Raw genomic sequence first — 21,755 nt, forward strand, 5'->3', positions numbered from 1 at the left:
AAGGGCATCCACAGTGGTGAGCCAACCTTGGCTCTTCAAAGTGGTCCCCACCACTTTCGAGCCAACACCCACATTGGAGAGCTAACCCCCTGGCCCGGGCCGGCGTCCGCACCCCCCATTGTGGGTGCTCTAACCGAAAGAAGGGAGCAAAAATGAATATCACAACGAGTCGACGTCAAGATTGGCGGCGTGCCACCCTTTTTCGGTGGTCGGTGGCGGTGGATGAAGATGCAAGGCCTTCTCACTCAAGGATCTTGGACGTGTGCACCATTTTCTTGGCATCGAGATTGATCACACTTCACATGGTCTGCACCTTCATCAGAGAAAGTATGCTTATGATATCTTATCTAAAGTTAATATGTAACCTGCCAAAGCTTGTCCTACACCCATGATTTCATCCCTACATCTCTCTAAATTTGATGGCAGTCCTCTTCCAAATCCTCGAGAATACAGGAGTATAGTAGGTGGTCTTCAATACCTTACTGATGAGGATAAAAATATGCATTCCTTATTTATTGGATAACAGTAAGTGAAACAGGGTTGATTCCGGGCCGAACATGGCTGATTTGGTCAATGCAGGGTTGACTTAACCCGGAAGGCGGTATTCAGCCTAGAACATGCCTGTTTAGCCTGTGATTAGCCCTGAAATATAGAGAGTGTCTTATCCTATTAGAATATGTAGAGGATCTCATTCCGAGAAGGCATTGAGTTCAAGATAAAGATGGTTAGTACGTGGATAAACACGGAGAAGTCTTCTTCGAGTAGGATTAGTTAAAGAATCATTTTCCTATTAAGTTTTCTACTAGTTGCCTATAAATAGGGATGTATCCTTTCATTGTTAGATCATCTAGCGCCTAATACTCTCTATAAGCCGTTATATTCTTCGCATACGTAGTGAAAACGCTCTACAACCCCGTGGACGTAGATCTTTGCGATCGAACCACGTAAATTTTGTGTTGTTTACTGCTTTTTCGCTACTTTCTGTTATAACTGATTTTTCAGGGCACAACAACTGGAGCCGCCTGTGGGAAATATCGGACCCGAGCTAGACGTTTGACGATTTTTCTAGTTACTTCATTTTGTGTTTTTCTGACCTCATACATCATCATGGAGAAGGACAACACTAACGCTGAGGCTGCTGACAACACCAACGCTGACACTAACGCCAATCTCAGTGCACTCCGTGAAATCAATCGCAACCTTGATCGGGATTTCAATCAAGAAACCTCACAACAGGTTCGCCCGGAGGAACTGGCGCGAGGAATAATCAATAATGAAACTGCTGAACGGACACCCATTAGTGCTACTACTAATAGCCCGCTTGATAATAGCTTTACGTCGCTTTCTATAGATGAAGCAACACAAACACTTGGTCTCTTGCTCGCAAAACAACTCATGAGCATGATTGGAGCATCTAGCTCCAAACCCCCGGGCACGGCTCCACCTGCTAACTCATTGGGGAAAGATCCTGCTGAACCGCAAACAGTTGATTGAAATATAAGGGCATGTCCCACCCAGGCGAATGGAGGTAACGAAGGAGAACACCCGGCTATCTTCGAAGATCACACCAACAGAGAATTATTTCAAGTGGAGGACGAAGCTCAGTCCGCTCAGGAAGGATCTAGGGGTTTTCCACCAAACAGACAAGGTTGAAATAGATTTGGCTGTACAACTAGAGGAGATGAAACGACAGGTGCAACAGTACGGAGTGGCGATTTCAGAATTTTGAATAAATAAATAAAAGCACATATCAAATAAGCAAACATACAATTTACAAATAAGTTGAGCATTTTATCAAATAGGTTATATATACTATATATTAAACGTAATTTAAATAAAAGAAGTGCAGTAGTACCTTGAAATTGGGTGGAAGAGCTCGATTCGAGGTGATGAGACAAAAGACACGGTGAGATTGAAATAAAAAGAAGATTATTCTTTTTTAATAATTTAAAACTATGGTTTCGATCTTTCTCTCAATTTTCTAACCTTTTGACTATGTGTATCTATAAAATATAAGTTACTAGCTTTATTTCTCTCAACTCTCTTGTCTTTTTTTTTTAATAATAAAAAAATTGTCCAGATTCCTGTTTTTTTTGAAACGGAATCAAAAAATATCATTAAGCCATGTCATTTATCAACTAAAAAGCTCTCTCTCTCTCTCTCATGATAGATCGTCATCTAATCATTTAATTCTTTTGATATTCAATAATTATTTTTATATTATTAATATTCTTTTCAATTATATTTGTTCTTATTGTTTATCAATAACAACTCTAAAAATCCAGTTATAATATTATATGTGATGTGATTATATTATTATTAAATTTTAATCATTATATTTTTATTTGTTCTAAAAATAAATTTAAATAATAAAAACTATTAAAAACTCAAAATATGACAAACTAATAAAATTCAAAATACGACAAACTAATAATAAAAATTACAAAAATTGAGATACAAAAACAAAATACAATGGAGGTTTTTTGAAACTGAAATTGATGTTATATAAAAACAAAAGAATTGTATACTGTGACCATGGTGGTGTTTATTTATAAAGGACGAATTTTTTCTTGACGTTTTTATGTTTTATTTTCAATATAACATACTTATGCAGATAAAACTTGACTAGCCAATAATATAATGACAAATGTGATAAAGTTATTGATTCGTAAGGTTGGTCTGTGGGGCAGTCCGTGTAACTTAAAAGAAGACAAAGTAATGATATATCCATTGAGAAGTCTCAGAATTTTGGTTATCGTTAAGCAAGTCTCTGCTTCTTTGGGTGGGGACTAACTCTTCTCCTCACTGAGATCCATTTGGATACACACAACAGTTTCCTCCACCTTCTCGGTGAATCGCTGCTATTACCAACTATCTGAGACTCAGCTTCATCGTGGCGAGGACTGCAAGGCCAGGCGTGGATACATTGCATCGCAGCTTCATATATAACATTTACATCCTCATCATCCAAGGATGCAATTTGTGGACCCAAACCAGCTAGGTGCTGCTCTAGAGAGTTGAGATCATCAAAGGCCTTCACCTCCTTCCAGTTTTGGTAAGCAGATGCCAGCAGTTTCTCAGCATCAGCCTGTCATGAAATTCTTGGTTTAGAGTTGAATACACCTAGGAGAAGTTCAGCTTATCTCAAGTATATATTATATGCCTTTTGTTTTTCTGACAGTGACGGCGTGCTTGTGTAAGAGTAGTAGTAGCTTCCCCAACATAGTCCTAGCACGTCTCCTAGAATGTTGAACACCACGCCTGTCTTCTGCTTCGGATCTATGTAACAGTACATCCTTTCACTGCTTAGGCATGCTTTAGCATTCTTGACAATGGCCTCCCACTTCTTTGCAGGGCACTTGACAATCTACAATTAATAAGCCAGCAAACTAAGTTATATTCAAAACTCGAGAATCAAAATTTCAGCCCAAAATCTGCAAACCCTTTTGGCAAATAGTGGTAGAAAGGCAAGATCAGCCAGATTAGATTGATGCTTATGTGGACTGCAAAAATTTTCAACCAACGGTACAGAGCTTCGTTACTGACCTTAGATTAGGACAAGGAACATTCTTAGTTTGATCGAGGAGATGTGATTTGGCATCTGATGAGGCCGGATGGATTTGGAGATTACAAGATATTTATATCAACTAAGAAATGCAGCTAGTTTAATAACATGAATCAGAGTTAAGAAAAAAGAGACAAAAGGTTACACTCATGAGGCGTTGAGGATTTATGAGGAGCTGAATTAGGAAATCCTCCACGGTATAGATCTTGTTTTTGTGAAGACGTCCATTGATCTTACCACCTCTGCGAATACAAACTAACCTCGATACTTCATCAGATAGAAACGGGTTCTCGTGTTTAATGTAATCTGAAGATCAAGTAGAAGAAGAGTTACTCCCAAAACTTGTCATCATCAAGTAATGAATCAAGTAAACATACATTTGGCGCGGAAATCCTTGAGGGTGAAGGCCTCTGTCTTGGCTTCCTTGACGCGACAATCCCCAACAACCCTCGCGCCTAACTTGAACTCCGGTGGCTTTATCTTGCTCGCGCGGTGTCTGATCTTGACGTTCCTCACGACTGCAACGCCTCTGTGCAGCTGCAGAGCTACGTTGCCTGCAAGAATAGGCTGCTTTCCTTCCACAATGCTCGCGGAGAATTCTTCAGCCGTCCAGTCATCTCCTTGGGAAGCATCTGGCTTGCCTTTGAGAAGAAAGAGTTGGACATGTGCAGAGGCCTCTGGTTCATCGTCTACAACAACTCCTGCCACGTCATCAACAAGAGCCACCTCAATAGGAACATCTCCTTCTCCTCTGATCTCCTCGCCGGTCAAGATTGTTGGAGCAATGCCGTTCCTCAACTCCAGTTTCATCTTGCTCCGATTCCCATCTTGGAGATATCTGAAAATCAAACAAGGATCTATATTCAGTAATGAACACGGCATGATTCTTGATCAAGAAACAAGAGTTTCCTCTCTCACCTCTTGAATTTACCACGTATGCTCCTTTTCGTTGACTCAATCTCCTCTTCGACCTTGGCAAAAATTCTCAATTTCTCCGACTCCAACTCCTCTTCGACCTAAGCAGAATGTCACGCATCAAAAACAAAGAAATAGACACAGATATTGCAGGTTATGTAGCATCTACATGTGTTGAATACTTACAATTTGCATCAACTCATCCATCGACATCATGCTCTGATTAATCTGTTTGTTGTCCATCCCTGTCTCAACGGTGAGCATCAAAATATAGACAAAAGAGAGTGATCATTAAAGCGTGTGTTGACGCGTGTGCGCTAGCACCGACATCGCCCCACATGTGGCCAAAGATTAAATCTTGGTTTGTGTAGTGGTGTTCGTGTTCTTTGTTTTTGTTTTTGTTTTTGTTTTTTCTTCTGTTGTCTTTGTACCATATTTTTGGAATATATATTCAAACTACAGTATCTTAAAGCATTTTTATAATCTGGATTACCGTTTCCCAGAAATAGCGAGGAAACTACCTCATTTCCTGCAACAACAGAAAAAACCGACTACGGCAAAATCAAGAAAACTTGCTGCAAATCCATCTGTGGTGAAAGAGGAAAATTTCAACCTGGGTGAAGATTGTGTTGAAGTCAAAGATTGGAATTTGATAGCAACAGAAATGATGAGGAAACTGCAACAGCTAAGTCAAATTTTAACTAGCAAATGCACCAGTAGTTAAAGATTTCCCAATCATCTAATGAAGGAAAGATTTTCCAGATTGTGTTGGAGTCAAAGATTTCCAAATCTATATAGGATTTAACGGTGGCAGAAATGAGGAGAAACATATGCAGTAATAAACAAACATGGAAATTTCATTGTAGCATCTGCAGCAGACCTGCTCCAGCAAGCAACCAGAAGTCGGCAGACATGTTTAAGCAAATTAAAAACAATATAATTTCTAGAAAAAATCAGTAACTCCATAACTCGGTTAACATATAAAATTTCACAACATTCATTTGAGACCATGATATTCTTCACTACTGTCTGGTCACATTGATGCTTCCACTGTTGCACTTACAGCCCTGCTTATTGTTCTAGAGAAAGATTCAAAGTAACGAATCTTGATTTAGTAAGAAAGATTCATATGCTATCAAAGTAGAGAAGGTTTATGTACGCCTTTTCCTTTTGTGACTGCAGTGTGCTTGTCCGAGAGTAGCAGCTTCCCGCAAATAGTCTTAGCTGCTTCGGTTCTATGTAGCACTGCTACTTGGCATGCTTAAAATGCCTCAAATTAGATTAGTTATCCGAACCTGTTTAATTTTATAAATATAAGATGCTACAAATTTATATATTTATTCACGTTTATAATTTATATACTCATATTCATCCCAAATTTGATTAAACAATTATTTTTCTACTCATTTATGTTTCAATCTCATATAGTAATAGCCACAATTTAAATGATAACTTAATAATCTCAGCATTTACTACCAAAAGATTGAAAATGTGCTACAATGTTATATTAAAACAATATTGACTAAATTTGCAGTTATGTAAAAATTTTAGGGTAATTGGCAAGAAAATACACAACCTTTGAACCAATTCTCATATTTCCCATGAGCTTTCAAGATTCTCAAAATAATTCACCAACTCTTTTGATTGTAGCAAACTTCCCCAACCAATTTTCTCATAATTAGAAATCAACCCCTCTAAAAACAAATATGCACAGAATAACCCCAAATAAAATAGATATTTTTGTTATTACAAAATTCAAAGCAAATGGTCCGACATGCTTCCGTAACACTTCAAAATTAATCAAACCATAGATCAACATTATACCTTTCGCCGAATGGTCACCTTCAGGAGTCAGTCCTTGTTGCGTTTTACAGACCTTCCGCCCTCCAAGCTCTGTCCAACCACGCACTCGCAAGAGATGGTTGCAACCTTCCTCCTTCACTGTGTTTCGACGTTGAATACTTTGTTGAAAAATGAAAGAAAAATTTTTACTAAACCGGAAAGTTGGGTAAAACTAAGTGTTTATAGAGGAATTATAAAATACTTAATTTATTTCATAAAATTCTCCCCAAGGGAGGAGACAAACTTGTTTAGCTACTCATAGTAGCTAATACTTGTATACATAAATTAAAAGAACTAAAAACTTAAAACAAAAACTTTGAATACTAAAATAAAAAAAAATTACAAAGATAATTTTCTAGAGAGAGAGTGTAGTGTGTGAAAGAGTTGTGAAATTTTCGATGATCTCTTCTCTCCAGAGCTTGGGTTTATATAGAGTTTTGATCCCCTCTATAATTGCTGGGTAGTTGGCCTTGGATTCCTTCCTCGTGGCCAGCTAGCTTGGAAAGTGATAGCCACCTTCTTTTGTCGGCCCTGATTGCCGACACTAGTTAGTGCCTTCACATGGGAGTTGAACCTTCCTTTATCTCTTTGTGATAATGGTAGGTGAGGTCCAGCTACTTGATAATGCTGTGAGGGCCAGCCTGCAACTTTTCCACCATCCTTTGTCTTCTTTTGATGAGTGGAGCTCCTGTAGAATTACTCACTTTGGTTAGTGGGTTGTTGGCCTGCATTATTACCCACCCACTTTTGTCGTTTTTCTTTTAGTGGGTGGTCCTCCTGTCCTGAGTCACATGACTCCCTTTTCTTTGTCGGGCCTTTTACTTTTTTGGTGCCCGAGGTGCTCGTCCACGTAGAGTCTGGTGCTCCTCATGCTCGTCGGACCGGAATTTCTTTTTGTTAGGCTTTGGAAAGAAGCCTTTGCCGAACTCCGGTTCTTTCTGCGTGGGACACTCCACGCAGATGTGATCTACCCAATGGCCCAAATGAGCCATGTTGCAGAACTTGCGTCGGGTTTCTTTGCTTCCCGCCACCTTGTTGTGCCAGAGAGTCTGCCTTTTCTCTTCGAAGGCCTTCTCCGCGAAGCTTGTTGTTTTTCCTGTCATAGAATTTAACAGAAAAGATCCAAGTCATGCATTGTGAGAGAACTTGAATTGGTACTTTACTTTGTCCATCTCTGTGAGACAGACTCATAGTCCCCATGCACGTCTTGTAGAGATTTGATCCTCCGTAAAGGTTGTGACAATGAAAACTTCATGATTTGGTGCCTTAATTCGGTTCAAGGCCTCCGTGTCAGGTCTCCGAAGCTTAATAAAATGGAAAGCTTCATGATTCCCCTTGCCTGCTGGTTCTGGGGCTGCACTGAGAAAGTATAGCTCCAGGACATCTCCCCGGTTAAGGGATGGGTTGTTCGACCAGGCATCATAGACGGTCTCTTGGATCCATCTTGGCAGACCCTTGATCTCGCTGAATGCTGGCGATACAGTATAAACTGAAGCTAATGCCCCGAATCCATACCATTCTTTGACCTCCTGAGGATTGGCTCCGGTGGTCATCCAGATGCGAGGATATTTTCCCGCAACATCAACCCGGCAATAACTCGGATTAAGTCCCTTTCTGGTATTGATTTTCTCCCACCTGAACTGATACATCTGCCATACAGGAGAAATTTCAATAATATTAGTATCAATCTTAGATTTGTCTGTCAACGGCCTAAGATTGATCTCTCCCTCTTTTACCCCAGAGGTGGTGGGTTGACATGTTGGTTCGGGCGGTGAAGCCGTAGCAACAATTTTTCCTTGAGGATCCGGTTTTAACACCTTAGCCTCAGGACTTGTGCTAGAGGTATTTGAATCCCCTGCTACCGGTAATCTGGTCGGTACGGTAAGGCATGCTTCGATCATGGGAGCCATGATCCCGCGCAGGAGCGGCTTGTGGGTTGTCTCATTACGACTTAGCATCTTTTTGAGACATTCTCGTATTCGGTTAGACACTTTGGATTCATCATCCGATTGTATCCTTCCCGCTTGTTTGGCATGGAGTAAGCACGCTTGTCATTTTTGTTGTAGCATCTCCAGGTTTTCCAGGAGCTGCCTCTGGTTCTCCATGATAGAGTCAACCTCAGTTGGCTCCATCCCTTGTTAAGAAATCTGCAAGAACATTATCATCAGATTTCAAAATGACAATATCAAATTCATAATATTGGCATTCAGCTTGCCATCTTAGTAATCTAGCCTTTTCAGGTTTAGATTCTATCTTTTTTGTTAAGAAAGCTTTAACATTAGTGTTATCAACTTTCAAAACGAATTTCTTGGCGAGTAAGAATAGCGGCCATTTTTTAAATGCTTTTCTGACTGCATAAAATTCTTTCTCGTTAATATGCCATCGCACAGCTTCGTTGTCGGAGAAGAGACCGCTACAGTATCTGCAAGGTTCTTCTCCATAAGGGGTGATTTTTGTGAGCACGGCTGCCCACCAGGAATCACTTGCGTCTGTATAGAGGACTAGGTCATCCTCATCTTGTGGTATTGAAAGTTTTGGGAGATTTTTGCAAATCCCTTTCAACTTCTTCATACCCTCTCGATGTTCTTCCTTCCATATGAATGGAACATCTTTCTTCAGTAGTGGACTGAAGACTTTTCTGTGTTCTGCAAGGTTCTTGATGAGCATCCCTGCAAAATTGACAACTCCGAGAAAGCTTTGGAGCTGCTTCTTTTCCTTGAGATCTTCCGGGAAATTCTGGACCTTTTCTACAATATGGTCTTGTAGAATTATTCCAGATTCATCGATCTCAATTCCCAAAAACTCCATCTTCTGGGTGGCTATGACTGCCTTCTTTTCAGACAGTACTAGTCTTTCTTGTTGACAAACATCCGCAAATATCTCCAGATGCCTGACATGTTCATGAATGTTTCTTGATGCAATAAGAATGTCATCAATATAAACAAACATAAATGAAGAATAATCTTTGAAGAGATTATCCATCTTCCTTTGGAATATCTGAGGCGCGTTGGCTAACCCCATTGGCATGACATTCCAGACGTAATGTCCTTGTGGAGTTGAGAAGGCTGTGAACTTCTTACTCCCTTCCTCCATGCGAATCTGGTAGAATCCGAATTTGCAATCAAACTTTGAGAATACATTTGCACTTCTGATGCAGTTGATAAGGTGTTCTCTACTCGGGATGAAATATCCATCGAACTCAAGAATGTCATTAATCCCTTTATAATTAATGACTAATCTTGGCTTTCCTCGCTTGATCTCCCCATGATTTCTTACCAGAAATCCAGGACTGCTGTAAGGCGAATTCCCTGGTTCGATCAGCTTCAAATCAAGGTGTTCCTTGATTATACTCCTCATATACTGTTGATCTTGAGTATTCATCAGGATAGGTCTGAATCTCACGAACTCATGCTCCTTTCCAGTTTTAACTTTCAAGGTGGCTTTGAGTTGATTCTTGTTCCACCATGCCAAAGGATCCTCGTGATAACACTTCTGGATTCTTCTTTTGACATCAACTATGGACACATGTTCTTCTTCCCTAATATCTTTGTGTGATATCAAGGAAACTTTGAGGATTTGTGTTTCTTCCTCGGAGAGATCTGGGAATCCCTCAGCTCTGCATTTGAGCAGAACTTCTCCGAATCTCCTTTGATTCTTCATTTGTGGTCTCCGGAGTCTGCCATCATCACCACGCTTGCTGCGAAATTTTAATGGCATCGAGCGATTAAATGCTCCTTCGAGCCTTTGCACAATGATTTTGTGGTCACAATTAGTCGTGAACACCAGCCTCCTCGCCTCATTGTCCTGTGTATATCGCTTGAAGGTTTGCAGAAAATTATTGCCGAATAATATATCTGCTCCGGTATCATGGAAATATATTGGTGGAGTCTTGACCTTGTACCAAGGTGTCTGTCCGGCACCGCCAATCAATATTTCCGTCTGTTTTACTCCTTTTGATAGGAGCAAAATCTTTTTGGAGAAATCCCTTCCTGCAATTCGAGGCAGTTCTTCTTCAACTTCTGCTGGAAAGACTCATCGTTTTGCTGTACAGATTCCTGCTCCTGAATCTACGTAAGCAGCAAAATATTCTGCTTTGAATTTCTCGTATAACATCCCTACAGAGATGTATATCGAGAATGGACTTGTCATTGGATCATCAATCTTCTTCCGCCGATTGTGATCTCCATTCCATTTGCTTTCCATGACCATGGTTGATATTGGTCAAGGAAATTGCGTCCTAGGATTAGGACATCAGCTTCTTGTCCGGCTTGGCCTTCGACTTGTATTTCAAAGCCTCCGACCTCCAGTGTTCCGATATATCGGTTGCTTTCTGGATTCGCCAAATAATACAACGTATTGCAAGGAAATTGATTTTTCCTTTCGGTTGTATCAATTCTTGTGGAAACCCTTCTCCATCCTTCGGGACATTTGAGTTTCACCCTCATGTCTGGAGCTGGTACTTCTTGTATTGCCCTTCTCTCATAGGAATGAGAGAAGCTTCTTGCTAAAGGCCTTGAAGTTAGCCTATCTCCTTGGAATGATAGCCTTGGTGCTCCCAATCTCAGACTCTGTTCTTGGTTCAGCACCTGCTTGTCTCCTACATTGATGTCGATTTCCCTGATCTGGGGAATCTCTACTCGGTTTGGATTGACTGCCTTTGCTACCTCTTTAAATATTTCTGGAATTTCGATAAATTCTTTTCCCAGAAATAACTCCGTGTGATGGGAATTTGATAAGGCATACGAGACTTGATAAGTCAGCGAGTATGGCCTATTTCCCTTCGTCATAAGCTCCTTCCTTTTGTAGTCCTGATAGAGTGTCAGGGCTCGACTAAAGGATGAATCCTGTAGATTATAAGCGATTTGAGGGTAGAATTCGGTTATAATCTTCTTGGCATAAAGATTGCCCGAGAAAGCTCCGAGAACTGCTTCTTTGGCATCTCTCAACCTCTTGTCGCAGAGTGCAACATCAATTGGTTGGTCTGTCCCGGGAAAGAGAGCATATTTGATTACCAACTGAATTGCTCCAATATGAATCCATTTCATCGTACTAGCGACTTCTGGTTTCATTCTTTGGAGATCTCGCCGAATATTTTCAGCTGGAACAAGCTGGATCTCCACCTGATTACTTGTAATTTCAATTGGAAGCGCCAACTCTCGACTGGTAACGCCGAAATAAACATGGTTCCTCCTTTTAAATGGAATCAAGCTGTGTAAAACTTGATTCAATCTCCCATTAGAAAACCCTTGGTATGTTTGTACCTCCTCGGTTTCCTTCTTGAGTTTTTTCACGAGTTTTTTCACCACCTCCTCTTGTGGAATCAGGAAATTACTGGAAAATCCATTCTGATCCTCCTTCTGGGTGTGATAGACCTCGTGCTCTTCTTTAGTCTGACTCGTCTCCGGTTGATCCATTGGTCCAATCCGAATCTTCAGAGCTAAAGACTTCTTCCTGTTCATATATGCTCTCGTCAGAGGATATATCTTCGAATTGATACACGGGTATCAATTCCTGGTGATAGAGGGCGTCTTCGATATCTGGTGTAGATTCGAACTTTCTTATCCCTCTTTTCTCGTTGTCCGGGCAATTCGTAGAAATGTGCCCCTTTGCTCCGCATGTCCAACAGTTGCAATCCTTGAAACTTTCATTTGTTTTGGCTTGGGTACGCCTGAAAGTTTTTCTTGCCGGGATTCGCTTTTGAGATGAAAACCGGTTTCTTGATGGTCCGCTCCGTTGGCCTGATTTGTAGGAGCGTGCCTTCTGTCTGGTCCACATAGTTCTTGGCTTCCAAGAACTCCGCTTTGATCTTTTCTCATAGGGTTGATACATATGTTTCTTTCTGCTCCTCCGTTGATACAGCAACTCAGCTCCAATCTCTGTTGGAAGATCAATGCTGTCGCACATCAATGGAGATTTTTTATTGAGTCTTCTCAATTTCTTGAGATTCCTCTGGTCTGCTGCCTTTTGACACCATTCGGACAGCTTCTTGTGAACATATGACATCCTTCTTGATACATTATCGAGAGGATAATCTCCTGGTGATACGTACTCGTTGATGAGCATTTTCCTCCATGGACTCGGAAACTTTGTAAAAAAGAGGTCCTTGGCGGTTTGTTCATCAACTACCCCCATATGGACATATAGGGCGTACAGGCACAGAAATTCATCGAGAGCTTTTGGCTCGAGCACCACCAACCTTAGATTGTAAAGTGCCTGTCGATATTTTTTGCGCTTCTCCTCTGCTGATCCCTCGAAAAAACCCATTCCAAGAAAATGGATTTTGATATTATGGGTTGCATCTTCAAGGATTTCAGAAACCGATGTTTTGGAAAACAACTCATTCTTCTCCTTGATTTCTGCTTTATCCCAGAATTATTTTGCCATTCCAGCAAAACTCGCCTCGAAGATTTTGATAAATTTCTCTTTATCATACTCCATCGTGGCAATCACGATCTTCATTGCTGAAGCCCATTCGTCAATGAGTCCTTCCCAATCTTTGAAGCGGGCTTCATCGAGGTTGAGAATCAATCCATATGGATGGATTGGTTCAAGAGTAGCCTTTCCTACAGGAGTATCCTGCATCTTGGGCCATCTCTTTTTCCTGGTTCGCTCCTGATGGATTGTATCCTCGCGAATCCTTTCTCCTTTGTTTGATCCTTCAGGTTGATGCTCTGGTTTGGGCATCTCCCCTCCTTGGTTCATCTTTAGATCAACCATATTGAGGTTAGCAAAAGATTCTGCTAACTCTTGTAGATCTTCTAATCCAACTCGATCAAGGTTATTCATGTTGTTTCCCTTTCACGAGTCGAATTATATCCTCCGGCTTCAATTCCTTGGGTGCTGAATTGAGTGGTAGTGGATACGTCGGGTCTTTCGACCATTTATTCCGAATTTTTTCGGAACATGGTTTTCGTCGTTCGATGTCCTCCACCTTCTTCTTGATATCTTGCAAGAGAATCAAGATTTTCTCTTGTTTGATAGATATCCGGCTCATCTCCATCGGTAGCTCATACAGCTTAACGCCATAATATTCCACCGTTTTTTGAATCTCCCGCAAGTTGATGTTGTCGGAAGAGCTTGGCTCGATCTTGTGGTAGCTTGGATAAGCTACTCCCGCCTTGTCTTTTGGTTCCATCAATCGTGTGACTGATGGGCTTCGTCTCTGGTTCGTTCAATCGCCGTCCTGGTTGCGGCGAATCCCATGAGGTTCTCATGGTAGAATTGGATACTCGTGATAATATCACGAATAATCTCGACATCTTCTCCTCGTCGTAAGTTGGTTACGAGGGCTCGATTGTTCCAGTTGAGACCGTCTAGTAGACGGGTGATTTCTCTCTCCAAATGTTGGAGAGAATTCCTGTATGGTACACATCTCGGACACTCGTCCGGATCCATAATTTTTTAATGGAATCTCCTCCCACATGGGTTAATAATAAAATAAATTAAATATAATATAATTCCTCTATAAAAACCCGCTCTGATACCATTTTAGGCGAGCGTGGGTTTAACAAAATTTCTCTATGATTTTTGGGGTAAATCTATAAATAGTCATTTGAAAGGGGTTAATTTTAAATTTTCAAAACTTGGAAATGGGAAATTTGAGACAAATCTCAAAGTTGGTGTATTTTTTCACAACTTTGAAAGTTGGTGGGAAAAATGAGAAAATGCTCAAAGGTTATGTATTTTGATGCTAATAGCCCAAAATTTTATACCCATGTTCAATCTTGATAGTACTACACGGTATTTAAGTAGTATCTTATTAATAATCTAAATATTTACTACAATCAAAATAAAAAAAGTACTACAATGTTATATTAAAATAATAATTTATTTCATTTTATGTATATATTAAATAATATCTTAATAATCTAAACATCTACTACCACCAAAATCGAAAAGATACCAACAAAAATTACTTATTTGTCAAACTTAATAATTGACCAATTTTTTAAAAGTATAACTATTTATTTGATAACATAATTAAATTGACGTAGCATATATATTGATTATAACGTCAATTACCTAGCCAATTAATTGTGAATTTTTGTTGAAATAATATAAATTCAATTTTGTATTGGCAAAATATAACTTGTTGAATTGTCCTCTCAAGTCTGTAGGGTAATCTTGTTAACTCCCCAAACTTGTTTAAATCTATATAAGTTGTTATAAATAATTGGTTATCTGTCTCAATAAATTTAAATATTTAAATATTTAAATATTAATAGTAAATAGTATTAATATAAATACATTTGAGATTCCAAATATTTTTTATCTTCTTTTCTAAAATATTAATTAGTTAATCAGAACCCGTCTAAAATATATACTAATGTACCCACACGTCCCAAACCACTTAAAAGTTACTACTAATTCTTATCTCAAAACTTGAGTGTAAATAGTCACTAATTGATCTTTTTCATCTCAAATCTATATAATAATAGTTGCTCACTTAAATACGACTATCGTTTTAAATGAATTATATAAATTTTATATATCATTTTATTGAGGCTCTAAATTAGTGATATCTAATGAAAAATCAACATGCATTGTTTTATTTAGATTTTCAAATGATGAATTCTATATTTTTTCTGCTAATATATACTCTCTCCCAACGAAGGTGAGACCTTTTTATTGGACACGGGATTTAAAGAGCTAGTGAAAAAGTGAAATGAAAAAATAAAATGAAAAAGTGAGTGAATGAAAAGCAGCTTTAATTTATTCCAAAAAGAGAAACGCGAAGTTGAGACGGCCCGAAAAAAATACAACTCAATTTCGTTGGGACGGAAGGAATATAAAAGATGATAGGAGAGAACATAATATATTCCTTTAATAATCGTAGTATCTACTGTAATTGCTTAATATTTTACAATGATTTAGTAACATCTTACAAGTTCAACCCCTTTATGTAATTGCTTAACATTTTACAATGATTTAGTAACATCTTACAAGTTCAATCCCTTTCGATAAATTTTAGATCCGCCCCTGGATATAATTGTACATAGTAGATATGCATCTACTTGTTAGTTGTTCATCCCTGTCTAAACAGTGAGCATCAAAATATAAGCAAAAGCGAGTGATCAATAAAGCCGTAAATGAGATCTTGATTTTTGTTGTGGTTTGTGGGGTTGTGTCTATATATTCTTTGTTATTGTTTTATTTATTTCTAATTTTAATTGTTGTTTGTACCATATTTTTTTGATATATTATATCATCTAGATTACGGGATTACGGCTCCCAGAAATAGGTAGGAAACTGCCTGACTTCGACATTTCATGACACCTAAAAAAGAAAAAGAAAAAGAAAAAGAAAACGGCAAAATCAAGAATGGTGTCTCATAACTTGCTGCAAATCCATATGTCGGTGAAGAAGATTCCAACCTGAGAAATGCAGTCTACTTAGGGTGAAGATAGTGTAAAAGTCAAAGACTGGAATTTGATGGCAACAGAAATGATGAGGAAACTGCAGCAGCAGCTAGCTTCTTCTAACTCAAATTTTCACTGCAAGATTAACTAGCACATGCACTAGTAATTAACATACCGGGAAATTTAAATTTCAACATCTGCAGCTGCAGCAAAAGCAACCTCAAAGTTGGTTGAAAATTCCATTTTTTAAATGAATAAAACTAAAATGAAAGAGATGAATATTCTGAAGTATAATTTAAAAATTCAAACAAATTATACATTTTAATAAAATAACAAATAAAATCGTGATATGTGGTGCGTCGTTTTACACCAAAAATATCCGGCAGTCAGCCGGTATGCCCACACTGCGCAGACAGCAGTAAGCAAAATCGTCTCCCAAGGGACTGGCGAGAATTTCTCTAATTAAAGTCTGCAAAGTAACCACGAAATTTTGAGAAGAAAATATAGAAAATACTAAACTTAAAATTAAATAAATAAAATCCGAATAAACCAATTTTTCCAATTAACTAAAAGATGAATAAAAATTCCAACAATTAATAAAAGAATTCCAGCAATCGATTAAGTCCACCCTAGCTCAATTATTCCGATCATCGATGCAAAAAAAACAGGAAATCATGCAAACAAACCAGTTATAATCACCGAAGACGCTTCTGACGTGATCTTATTTCTCCTTAATTATTCGGTAACCAGGAAGACGCTTCACTAATTACTACCCTAATCGACTGACAACCGTAAGAGACGCTCTATAGATTTAATGAGCCGATAGCATTAATATCTAGAGAAACCCGATTCAAAACCAATAAACTCTGACGCATGATTATTGAATTAAGACTGCTTTTCCCTTGACCCTGATGTGTCAATTTACCACTAATCAAACCTAAACCACAATTACGGATGGCCGGTTCAATTGGCTATATAATTAATTCTAACCCAATAAATATTTGCAACTATCTAATGGATTAAAACAATTAATATCATTAAACATGAAGAATCGCAGATGCAAGCATAAAAATAAAGTATAAGAACAATTAGATCTCACAGAATAATTTCGCTAGTGCTTCCCTAATCAATGCCGGAATATAGAAATTTAGCTAGAACTCATAATAAAAATAAATCAAACAAAATAAATAATTAATTGCAAAGGAAAGATGAAGGAATAAAACTTGAATTTAGAACTCCAAATTTGCATCCACAAATTTGCTTCAAAGTTGCCGTCTGGAATGGTGTATTGTGATATCTCCAAAAACAAAGTCTCCCTCAAATTGATCTCTAGCTAATATATATATAACTAAGGAAAAATCAAAACCTACTAACCTAGTCTAAATAGGCAACTAAAAAAAATAATATAAAGTCCACAAAAACAAACTAGTGGACTACTAGCTAATTAACTAACTTAAAATCAGTCCAAATCAAACATGGTGGCTCAGCATGTCTTTCTTTTCGGCACTTTAGCCTTCAATCCATGCAATCAATTCACGTCCAGGCAGAATGGGCACACCGCACGGCAGACGTGCACAACTTCCTCTTCACACAGCTTCACGACTTCAAAACTCTTCTCTAAATCAATACTTTTCTCCAAAACCTATCAAATACCATAAACATTTATATAAGACCATAATTCATATCCAAAGACGATATTTAACACGAATTAAACATAGAAACCACACCAAAATCCCCCAAATAAATGCGTATAAATACGCCCAATCAAATCCCCCAACACTTAAACAAAGCTCGCCCTCGAGCACCAAAAAGAACAAAACGACAGGGAAGGAACAAAAGAAGACTCAAAACAGCAAAAACAAAGCTTTGGCAACAATATGATAGATAATACTCAAAGTCTTGATCAAGATACAATCATCCACAAACCACTAATCATGCTCTTGCTCAGAAAATTATGACATGATCTTCATTCAAGTCAAAATTGTGCAAATTCAATCATGTCTCACCAAGTTCACTCAATTTCTCTCAAAAGACAAATATGGACAGAATAGATTCACACAATTCACAACTTTATGCCTTCAAACATAGCTTGCCGTTATGTCACTATCTCCACCAAAATATGGAACCAATGCACAAATCAAAAGGTCTTGCACTTTGGTTGTAATGGGGCTATGGTACGTACAGGTGGGATAAAACAAGAAAAAGGGGATCAAAGAGGCTCAATATATGATTGAAAACATGCAACACACCAGACCTTCCATCAATAAAACTCTAGAGTAACTCCTCAAAATATCCACAATCCTCAAAAAAATATGCATCAACTCTAACATACTCTAACATATACATATAGAGCATAAACATGAATGAATGTATACACAATAAACCCTTTCTTTTCTTTGATCTTTTTCTTTCTTTTTCCTTTTTTTTTTTTTTTTTTTTTTTTTTTTTTTTTTTTTTTTTTTTTTTTTTTTTTTTCAACAACATATATTCTCAATAAATCAATGAATCATCAACAACACATTAACATGATAGGAGTACTCATCTCGTCATAACCTAGTGCATTCACATGTTTTCAAGGGACAAAAGCAGGCTAAAACAGGCTAAGGCTCAATATATGTGAGTTTTCATCAAACAAAAAGGAGCAAATTAGGCACAAACGGGCTCACTAAGGGAATAGTGAAGTTTCGGATAATATGTTCAGGCCAAACAATGGTTATTCCTAAATGCCTTAATCATTTTCATGCATTAAATTCTCAAACTCAGTCTTGACTATGGCAACAAGGCAAACCAGAAATTCGGCATTGAAGTTCGAATTAATCACTCATCAAAGAAACAATTGGAGCTAGTCATGTGTGCTCATTAGGGCTCAATCCTCACAATTTAGTAGGCTTCAAGTATTTTGATCAAATTTTGCACGTTTTTCTCATACAAGAATACCTACGAACATATGCATAATTCCATCACAAGAGCAACAGCCTATCATACCAAATCCAATATCCTAATCTCAACTCTTCACATCATCCATCATAATATTGCCAAAGGACTCGAAACTGACTCGAAAACCAAATCAACAGATCAACAGAGCAAAAACACACAAAATAAAGACACCCCCCCACACTTGGACAACACAATGTCCTCATTGTGTGAGAGTATGACAGACCAAAACAGAAACCAACAGACAACTAAAGGACAGAAGCTTCAAAAACTAAAAGCAAAAAAAAGAAACACTTCCCTGAACGGTAATCAAGAAGGTGGAGGAGGGCGTAGTCCGAGAGCGTGCTCCACCGCTGCCAATCGTGTGCTCAAGTCCACCGCCCATGGCGGTGGATGAGTGTCAAAGTGGGTGCACAACTCCGTGCGCAAGGTGTGAAGCTGCGGCAGGAACCAGGGTGGAGGAGTAGTGGAGTCGGTAGTGTGACTGGAAGGACCTTGGCCCCCAACTTTTCAGAAACTGGAGGGCAACCCCCAAACCTGCGAAATTGACCAAAACACACCCCAAGCTTTTTTTTTTTTTTTAAGAAAAACGAAAAAAAAAAATAATAATAATAAAAAAAAATAAAAAAAAAAAGGGCAAGAGAAATCGGGTTGCCTCCCGATGAGCGCCTTTATTTAACGTCCTTGGCTGGACAGAAAAGAAATTCCAAAAGCCTTAAACGATGGTTGGAGACGTCAGGCTAAGCGCATTGAACGACTCCATCTCGACTCCAGCATAATATGGCTTGAGTAATTGTCCATTAACCTTAAAACACTTTTGTGTTTCGAGGCTTTGGATTTCCACAGCTCCATGAGGACTCACACTAACAACCTCAAACGGGCCCAACCAACGAGATTTCAATTTTCCTGGCATAATCCTTAAGCGTGCGTTAAACAAGAGAACCTTCTGCCCAACTTCAAAGGATTTCCTTCGAATGTATTTGTCATGTAGAAATTTGGTTCGTTCCTTGTAGCGACTTGCATGGTCATACGCCTCCAATCGAATCTCCTCCAATTCTTGCAGTTGAAATTTTCGCTCTTTGCCAACGGCTTTCTCATCCAAACAGAATTCCTTCACGGCCCAAAAGGCTTTATGCTCCATCTCAACAGGTAGATGACATTGCTTCCCAAAAATTAGCCGGTACGGAGACATACCAATCGGCGACTTGAATGCAGTGCGGTATGCCCAGCTTCAAGTCGTTTTACACCAAAAATATCCGGCAGTCAGCCGGTATGCCCACACTACATCGTCCAGTCTCAAACTCCAATCCTTTCGTCTCGGGTTGACTGTTTTCTCAAGGATGCTCTTGATTTCTCGGTTAGAAACTTCAGCTTGACCGTTGGATTGTGGATGATATGCCGTGGCAACTCGATGGTGGACTCCATATTTCTTGAAAAGTGCTTCCAAAGTGCGGTTGCAAAAGTGAGTTCCTTGATCGCTAATGATGGCACGTGGCACTCCAAATCTGTTAAAAATATTAGCCTTAAGGAACCCTGCAACAACTTTAGAGTCATTAGTGCGGGTGGCCTTCACTTCCACCCACTTCGAAACATAATCAACAGCCAAAAGGATGTAAGAATTTCCAAAAGAACTAGGAAACGGCCCCATAAAATCCATCCCCCAAACGTCAAAGATTTCACAAACCAAAATAGGGACTTGAGGCATTTCATTGCGAGAAGAGATATTACCTGTTCTTTGGCACTTGTCACAATTTTTGCAGAAATTGTAAGAATCTTTAAAAATAGTTTCCCAATAAAAACCACAATCAAGAATCTTACGTGCCGTTCTTTTGGGACCAAAGTGACCTCCACAAGCATGAGCATGGCAAAAATTCAAAATGGAATGAATCTCCTCATCAGGGATGCAACGTCGTATCACTTGATCCGCACAAGTCTTCCACAAATAAGGATCATCCCATATGAAGTATTTTGCTTGGCTCCTCAACTTATTCTTACGGGCTGTCTCCATTCCCTTAGGAAAAACTCCAGCAGTTAGAAAATTAACCAAATCAGCATACCAGGGAGTGTTACCGTCGATGTGCAGCAGCTGTTCGTCTGGGAAGTCGTCTGGTATGGGCATACCGTCCGACACAGTCTGCAGTCTGCTCAGATGGTCAGCTACCAAGTTCTCGGCTCCCTTTTTATCTTTAATCTCCAAGTCAAATTCCTGCAAAAGTAGAATCCAACGGATCAAGCGAGGCTTAGATTCTTTCTTAGAGAGCAAATACTTAAGAGCTGCATGGTCAGAGTACACAACAACTTTAGAACCAATCAAATATGATCTAAATTTTTCACAAGCAAAAACGATGGCTAAAAGCTCCTTCTCCGTGGTTGTGTAATTGCATTGAGCCGGGTTGAGAGTTTTGGAAGCATAGTAAATCACATGGCTCTCTTTCCCAACTTTATGCCCTAGCACTGCTCCAACGGCGTAGTCGCTTGCATCGCACATGATTTCAAAAGGCTCTCCCCAAATTGGTGGCTGAATGATGGGGGCAGAAGTGAGTCTACTCTTCAACAAATCAAAGGCCTCCTTGCACTTGTCATCGAACACAAAAGACACATCTTGATGAAGCAACCTAGTGAGAGGTTGAGCAGTCTTTGCAAAGTCTTTTATGAAGCGCCTATAAAAACCTGCATGGCCTAAGAAAGCACGAATCTCTTTCACATTAGAAGGATAAGGTAACTTAACAATCAAATCAATTTTCGCCTTATCAACTTCTACTCCTCTTGCAGAAATCACATGCCCAAGAACAATCCCCTCTCTCACCATGAAATGACATTTCTCAAAGTTCAACACCAAATTAGTGTCGACACATCTTTGCAAAACTTGTTCAAGATTAGTCAAACAATGGTCAAAAGAGTCTCCATGCACAGTAAAATCATCCATGAAAATTTCTATGCAACTCTCAATCATGTCAGAAAATAGACTCATCATACAACGCTGAAAAGTACCAGGAGCATTACATAATCCAAACGGCATACGACGCCATGCAAAAGTGCCAAAAGGACAAGTAAAAGTGGTTTTCTCTTGATCTTCCTGAGCTACAAAAATTTGAAAATATCCAGAGTAGCCATCAAGAAAACAAAAGAATTCCTTACCA

The 21,755-nt window shown here is 39.0% G+C and overlaps 1 protein-coding gene across 1 annotated transcript; it reads right to left on the reverse strand.

Annotated features, from left to right (window-relative positions):
* Window positions 1-2,638: 2,638 nt before the first annotated feature.
* Window positions 2,639-4,875, reverse strand: LOC131021210 (calmodulin-binding protein 60 C-like). Its single transcript, XM_057950308.1, has 6 exons — window positions 4,667-4,875; window positions 4,484-4,581; window positions 3,943-4,403; window positions 3,711-3,871; window positions 3,164-3,367; window positions 2,639-3,088 (listed from the first exon to the last, which is right to left on the reverse strand). The coding sequence occupies exons 1-6, from the start codon at window positions 4,742-4,744 to the stop codon at window positions 2,759-2,761; spliced, it is 1,332 nt and encodes a 443-aa protein (XP_057806291.1). The 5' UTR covers window positions 4,745-4,875; the 3' UTR covers window positions 2,639-2,758.
* Between the last annotated feature and the right edge of the window lie 16,880 nt (window positions 4,876-21,755).

The sequence above is a fragment of the Salvia miltiorrhiza genome, chromosome 4 (genome assembly GCF_028751815.1).
Source record: "Salvia miltiorrhiza cultivar Shanhuang (shh) chromosome 4, IMPLAD_Smil_shh, whole genome shotgun sequence".
Classification (NCBI taxonomy): Eukaryota; Viridiplantae; Streptophyta; class Magnoliopsida; order Lamiales; family Lamiaceae; genus Salvia; species Salvia miltiorrhiza.